The sequence below is a fragment of the Alligator sinensis genome, unplaced genomic scaffold (assembly GCF_000455745.1).
Source record: "Alligator sinensis unplaced genomic scaffold, ASM45574v1 scaffold553_1, whole genome shotgun sequence".
NCBI lineage: Eukaryota > Metazoa > Chordata > Crocodylia > Alligatoridae > Alligator > Alligator sinensis.
Genome location: NW_005842389.1, coordinates 328,904 through 336,216, shown reverse-complemented (window position 1 = coordinate 336,216; position 7,313 = coordinate 328,904). Strand labels below are relative to the sequence as shown.

Genomic DNA, 7,313 nt, shown 5'->3' with positions numbered 1-7,313 from the left:
CTGCCTATGCAGGGGGTCGGACTCGATGATCTATTGAGGTCCCTTCCGACCCTAGCATCTATGAATCTATTAATCTATAGGCACAGAAGGAGACAATCCCATTGTGACTAAAAGGAGGCAAAGGGGGCAAGAAGCCCTCTTGGCTGAACAGGGGAGACCAGGAAAGCCTAAGGGCAAAGAAAGAGGTATGCAGGTTGTGGAAACAGGGGTAGCTAGCTCCCAAGGAGGAGTACATCTCCCTGGCTTGCACTTGCAGGGAATCAGTTAGGAAGGCCAAAGCAGGCTTAGAACTTAGGCTGGCAACAAAAATTAAGGACAACAAAAAGTCCTTCTTCAGGTATATAGGGAGCAAAAGGAAGGCACAGGGTAGCATAGGACCCCTACAGGACAAACTAGGGCAATTGGTGACAGAGAGCGGGGACAAGGCTGAACTCTTCAATTAGTTCTTTGCATCTGTATTCCTAGGCACAGACCAAAACAAATCCAGCCGCAATTGGACTGTAGATAGACACAGGAGGGACACCAGCCCATCAACTATTAGCACAGACTTAGTAAAGGGACACTTGGAGGGTCTGGATGTGTTCAGATCTGTGGGCCTAGATGATCTTCATCCAAGGGTGCTGAAGGAATTGGCCAGTGTCATAGCAGAACCACTGGCACGGCTGTTCGAGCACTCGTGGTGCTCCGGTCAGGTCCCAGAAGACTGAAAAAGGGCCAGTGTGGTCCCTATTTTCAAGAAGGAGAGGAGGGAGGAACCAGGAAACTATAGGCCAGTTAGTCTTACTTCTATCCTTGGGAAAACTCTGGAAAAAGTCATTAAGGATCACATTTGTGGGAGCCCAGCAGGGGAAATAATGCTGAAAGGAAATCAGCATGGATTCATTGCAGGTAGATCCTGCCTGACTAACCTTGTTTCTTTTTATGAACAGGTCACAAAATGCTTAGACACAGGAGTCGAGGTAGATGTCATCTACCTAAACTTTAAGAAGGCCTTCGATACGGTATCTCATTCTGTTCTCATAAATAAACTGACAAGCTATGATGTAGATGATTACACAGTCAGGTGGGAGTCAAATTGGCTTAGTGGATGGGGCGATATCGACCTGGAAAGATGTGGCCAGTGGAGTCCCGCAAGGCTCGGTCCTTGGACCAGTGCTATTCAGTGTCTTCATCAGTGACTTGGACAAGGGCCTGGAGAGCACCCTGTCCAAGTACACAGATGATACCAAATTATGGGGCAAAGTCAACACACCAGAGGATAGGGAACAGATCCAGGCAGATCTGGACAGGTTGGAAAAATGGGCAGAACAAAATAGGATGCAGTTCAACAAAGACAAGTGCAAAGTGCTACACCTGGGCAAAAAGAACCACCAACACATGTACAGGCTGAGGGACGACCTTCTCAGCAGCACAGCAGCGGAAAGGGATCTTGGAGTCATAGTTGACTCCAAGATGAACATGAGTCGTCAATGTGATGAAGTGATCAACAAGGCTAACCGCACTTTATCATACATTAGCAGATGCATGACGAACAGGTTCAGGGAGGTGATGCTTCCCCTCTATGCAGCATTGGTCAGGCTGCAGTTGGAGTACTGCATCTAGTTCTGGGCGCCGCACTTCAAGAGGGATGCAGAGAATCTTGAGAGGGTTTAAAGGAGGCAACTTGTATGGTCAGAGGCCTGCAGGGAAGGCCCTATGAGGAGAGACCAAGGGACCTGGCTCTCTTCAGCCTTCGCAAGAGCAGGCTGAAAGGTGATCTTGTGGTTGCCTATAAATTCATCAGAGGACAGCTGCAGGGAACAGGAGATGCTCTATTTACTAGGGCACCCCCAGGAGTAACTAGGAACAATGGCCACAAACTGACAAAGAGCAGATTTAGGTTGGACATTAGAAAGAACTTCTTCACAGTAAGAAGTGTCAGAATCTGGAACGGGCTTCCAAGGGAGGTGGTGCTCTCCCCTACCTTGAGGGGTCTTCAAAAGGAGACTGGACAAGCATTGAGCTGGGGTCATCTGACTCCAGTGCTCTTTCCTGCCCAGGGCAGGGGGTCAGACTCCATGACCTACTGAGGTCCCTTCTGACCCTAACATTTATGAATGTCCATTTCCCATATCTAGAATCGACGCCTTGGGGGCAGCTTATATTCAGGGGATGTTGAATGCAGGTAAATATGGTAGATCTCTGCCCCATGGATGCCTGCACCCCTACCACCCTCCATGCCCGCGAATCTCACCCATGGGTGATCTCTGGCCATAAAATAAGGCCTGTCTCTTCTTCCTTCCCAGGCTCATTTCCATAGCCCCACCCCCTCCCCAGTTAACAAGGGCCTTCTGTGCCCTGGGCCATGTCCTGCAGGGTTTATGACCCTTTCTCCTCTCCCCCACAATCCCCTGGGGCAGAGTCCCAGCCACTGGAGCCTCTCCTGAAGTGGCCTTGACTCGAGGCCCCTCCTCCAGTCGGCTGCCCATCTCTGCACCTATTCCACCTCTGCTACCATCTTCCAGAATATATAGCACCCCCAGATATAACACACACCCCAGGTCTGCAACACCCCCCCCCTCCCTGAAGGAAATGAAACTTACCCTGGAGGGAGGGGAAGGAGCTGAAGTTTGGGGGGCTCTGGGTTGCCTTTCCCTGAACCTAGTCCACCTCTGCTACCATATTTCAACATATACAACACCCCAGATATAAAATACACCCCAGTTTGACAACACCCCCAAGAAGGCCATTAAAAGTTACCCCAGAGTGTGGAGAAGTAGCTGAGATCTAGGGGGCTCTGGAGCTATTCTACCTCTACCATATTTTGGCATATACAATACCCCCAAATATAACACACACCCTAACAGCAGAGGTCTGGGGTCCCTGGGGCCCAACTCAACCCACCCATTCCAGGGCTGTGCAGCCTAGTAGGTGAAGCCATGAATGCCCAACCCTAATCTAGTGCGGCCACCCCAGGGGCCCAGAACCTGGTAGTGGAGCGGGCAGAGCAGTGATAGCACGAATGGCCGTGATTCCTGGAGCTGCAGTGATTAACACCCCCATACTCCCCTCCACAGACATCCAGCACTTCCCTCACACAGATAGCACCCATGGGAGCCCTCTGAAAAGCCGGGTGCAGATGACACAGCAAATCAGTGTGCACCGATGAATTTTCTCCAGCTAAAGTAGAAGCAGGATTATATGTGTTATGGGCCCAGTACTTTATGACTCAGTTTACAAGCCAAGCAAAACCACATATAATAACTGCAATACTCATTCCATTGTTATTTGAATATATTACAGTCAACCCCCCCCCACCACCACCAAAACGAGGGCAAGAACTAGCCCCAAACTACCAGCTCATTGGTCCTGCAGCCCTTAGAGTCCAAGGCGTATGTCTGATTCAATCCCAAAAGGCTGGGCAGTGCCTCCAAGGTTGTCCCCATTTGTCCTTCCTATGCCTGGGGTCATAGATCCACCCCTGAGCTCAGCCCTGGAGCTTGGCCCCAAACTAGGCCACAGGGCTGTGAAAGGAGGGAGCCATGGCCAGGAAGAGCAGAGAGGCAGCAGTGGTGGAGAAGGAAGTGTAGCTTCATTATGGCTGTTAGCAAGGAGAGAGGGTCTTAAGGAGTGAAGAGATTAGCAGGAATTCAGTAGATGCCAACCAGCCATGACGGCAACTGGACAGAAACATCACTGGTTTGAAGCTTGGGGAGAGTATGAATCAAAAGAGGGTGCAAATACACGCCTGGGATCCGCCCCAAGCTCCCCCCAGCTGGTTTTCTCTGGAGGTGTTATATATGAGGTAATTATGGCACATCCTTTAGGATCAGAGAAGTACCTGGGTGCTGGGCAGCAGTCACCAGGACAATTTCCATTGCCAACTCCATTGCTCTGTGGGTTTTGGGGGACCTTCCCATGGCCAGACATGGGGTCTCTCCCCCATGGGATCCCCCATGAGCCCTCACTGCTGCCCTGTGCCCTGTATCACCCCAGGGCCACGCACAGTTGCTCCATAGCCCAGCAAAGGGGGATAGCAAAAGCCGGGTGCCTAGAGCCTAATGAGGGGGTCCAGTGCCTAACCTACAGAAGCCTGAAGTCTAATGAGGAGGTCTGGAGCCTAATAAAGGGGAACAGATCCTAACAACAGGATCAAGGCTCTAACGAGGGGGAGTAGAATCTAAAAAGAGGATCTGGGCACTAACGAGGGGTACGGAGTCTAATGAGTGGGTCTGAGCACTAACAAGGGGGTATGGGCTCTAGCAAGGGGGAAGGGAGCCGCACTCACCGGCCAACACAGCCAAAAGGATGAGGATGAGGGGGGCCCCGCACTGGGCTGGCCTCCAGGCCCTGGGCCCCATCTGCCCTGGTCTGTCTGTCCGTCCCAGCTGGGCGGGGACGCAGCGGTACATGGGAGATGAGCCCGGAGCCCTGGCACAGGCCCAGGTCCAGCCTTTGCCCTTGGGGCTGGGGGGAGAGCAGGGTGCGGCCCCTTCCTCAATGGGTACATGAGGTCATGGAAGACAGCAGCAGGTGTCACCGCCCAGCCTGGCCCCAGGACAGACTCAGGGCACATACACCCACCTCGCCCGGCTGGGATGGAGAGGGAGAGAAATAGGTGTGTGTAGGGTTGGACAGATAGATAGATAGATAGATGTATGGGTAGGTGGGTAGGTAGGTAGGTAGATATGCAGGCTGGGAGGGGCCAGCTGGCACGGGCCGCAGGAGCTGATGTCACTCATGGCCACGGGGCTGTTGCATGTGGTCGTTCCTGGCCCAGGCACTCCCCAGAGCCAGCCGCAACCAGTGCCCTCAGGGTGGGGCTGGGCAGGGCAGAGCCCAGGTTATTCCCAGCACCTGGGAAAGCCTGGGGACCTCAGCATGGGGCAGGGGAGGACTCTCATATCCCACAATCCCCGCCACCTGCCCCCTGCCCCCGGAGCCAGGACAGGAAGGGGTCATTTGCAAAGGACTCTGGGATGGAACATGGAGGCCGCCAGGGCAGGCATGTAGCACTGACACACACATGTGAACATGGTGCTGCCCACCCCCAGCAAGGACGAGCCCCAGGCCCAGCACTGATGGCACAGATGTTCTTTATTGCTCAATGAGCCCCAAAAGCCCCCAAATTCACCCCAAAACAGCCCCCCGCAGGGGGAAAACGGGAGAGGTGCAGGCTGCTGGGGGCAGGGCAGATTCCACCCCACCCCCACCCCAAGGGCAGCAAGAACCAAGGCTGGCCCCACACCATCCAGCCTCGCCCAGACGCCTGGGTTCATTGAAAGCCTCCACACCCCTGTTTACCCAGGGACAGGGCGAAACTCAAACAGGCCCTAGCAGGAACTGGGGCAAAAGCCAGCCCCCCCACACCCTCCCCGCAGCTGGGCAAACAGGCCCCACCCTGCCAGTGCCTCTCATTCCCAACCTGCAGCCCCCTGCCCCGCCAGCCCTGCTGGTGCCCCTCACTCCTGACCTGCAGCCCCCTACTAGTGCCCCTCACTCCCAACCAGTGGGAAACATGCTGTTATGCACGCGCGCGCGCGCGCACACACACACACACACACACACACACACACACAAAGTCCCAAGAAGCCAGTGACTATGGGGAAGGGGGTGGAGAGAGCAGCAGGATCCAGCCCCCCCAGTCCTGGTGAAAAGGGGGTGTCTCCAGAGCCTGCATGGTGCCCCCTACAGTCCTGACATCATCTCTGCTTCCCCCATGCCATGGTGGGGAGGGTCCTGCTGCCGTTGTGGGCGTCTAGGGCCCCCTCCACTCAAGAGACTCTGGAGTGGGGTGGGAGGGGTCACATCTTGGTCATGTGGGGCCGGGCAATGCTGGTCTGAAAGAGCAGGGAGAAAGGGGGTGAGTGCTGCCCCCCCAACTCCACCAGTGCCCCTCACTCCCAACCCACAGCACCCCCCCAGCCCTGCCAGTGCCCCTCACTCCTGACCCACAACCTGCACCCCCACCTACCTGCGCAGAGGGATCCACCTTGTTCAGCGCAGGGCGGAAGCCATCAACATAGGAATCAGTGCTGGGGCTGCTCCCGGATCCCACCAGAGACCCTGTGGGGGAGGTGATACTGAGCCTCCAACTCAAACCAGGGGCATGTGCCCCAGCATCCCACCCCTGGCTCCCGCCCCACCCCTTCCTTCTCTCCTGCCTCAGTGTTCCCTGCTGCAGTCCATTGTGGGCACAGACCAGCTTGGAACTGGCCCCCACAGTTGCCCCTGGGGTTGCTGGGGTGGGGGCAGTTACCGGGGGGGCTGGAGGCCTCAGGGTTAGGGGAATAGAAGCCGCGGCGCCCGGCGTTCCACTCCCACTCGTGCTGTGGCCACCACGTGCCCTTCCTCCCGTGGCTGCTGTCATCCTCCTCCTCCTCATTGTGCTGTGGCCACCAGGAGCCCTTTTTCCCACGGCCTTCTTCCTCCTCATCCTCAGTGTGCTGCGGCGACCACGCACCCTTCTTCCCAAGGCCTTCCTCTTTGTCCTCTTCCTCCTCCATCCGGGCCTTGCTGAGGCTACAGGGGGCAACAGGGGCAAGTCAGGGCCCAGGACACCTGGGTTCTCTCCCCACCAGCCCAACGGCACCCCTCACTCCCGACCCACAGCCCCTCTGTAAACCGGTGTTGCCCCTCACACCCAACCTGCAGCCCCTGCCCCCCGAGCTTTGCCGGTGCCCCTCACTCCCAACCCTCAGGCCCTGGTACCTGCGCTTCTCCTGGCGGCCCCGGGGTGGGCAGCAGCAGAGGCAAAACAGCAGGAGCAGCAGGAGGAGCAGGAGGACAAGGAGGCCCAGGGCCACCCCCACGGCCACCCCCACCTTGCTGACCCCCTGGTCACAGTGGCTGCCCGTAAACCAGAACCAGTCTGAGTGCTCGCAGCTGTAGGGAGAAGGGGGCACAGTTGGTGGGGGGAAGATGCCTGTGTCCCCTGGGAGGGGACTATGGGTTAGGGCAGTGGGGGCTGGGGATCCGGACACCTGGGTTCCCTAGGCACTGTGGAGCTGGGGGGGTGAGAGCAGGGGGGACTCAGGCCTGGATGTCTGGGTCCCCTGGGAGGGGAATGGGGGAGAAGTGGTTGGGGTAAAGGGGCCAGACGCCTGGGTCCCGCAGCTCACTAGCAGGTGGGCCCCTCAGGGTGGATGTAGCAGTAGCCGTGGGGGCTGCAGACGAAGTGCTGCGGGTGCCACCGGCTGCAGTTGGAGACGCACATCAGGTCCCTGGAGACCCACATAGCCTCAAAGAATGGCTGGAACTGCCTTGGGGCCACTGCTGGGCTCATGCAGACCCCTGGGGGGGCAGGAGGGGGGGCATCAGACCCAGGGGGGGGT

At 56.7% G+C, this 7,313-nt stretch overlaps 1 protein-coding gene across 1 annotated transcript in view; it reads right to left on the bottom strand.

The window, feature by feature from the left end:
• Window positions 1-5,595: 5,595 nt before the first annotated feature.
• Window positions 5,596-7,313, bottom strand: part of LOC102379943 (mucin-17-like) — a 7,237-nt gene continuing 5,519 nt past the window's right edge. The window contains exons 10-14 of the mRNA XM_025211141.1: window positions 7,101-7,275; window positions 6,691-6,864; window positions 6,239-6,501; window positions 5,954-6,045; window positions 5,596-5,819 (exon numbers count right to left, since the gene is read on the bottom strand). Coding sequence (XP_025066926.1) covers window positions 5,784-5,819; window positions 5,954-6,045; window positions 6,239-6,501; window positions 6,691-6,864; window positions 7,101-7,275 — 740 coding nt within the window. The 3' untranslated portion in view covers window positions 5,596-5,783. The remainder of the gene's footprint in view (window positions 5,820-5,953; window positions 6,046-6,238; window positions 6,502-6,690; window positions 6,865-7,100; window positions 7,276-7,313) is intronic.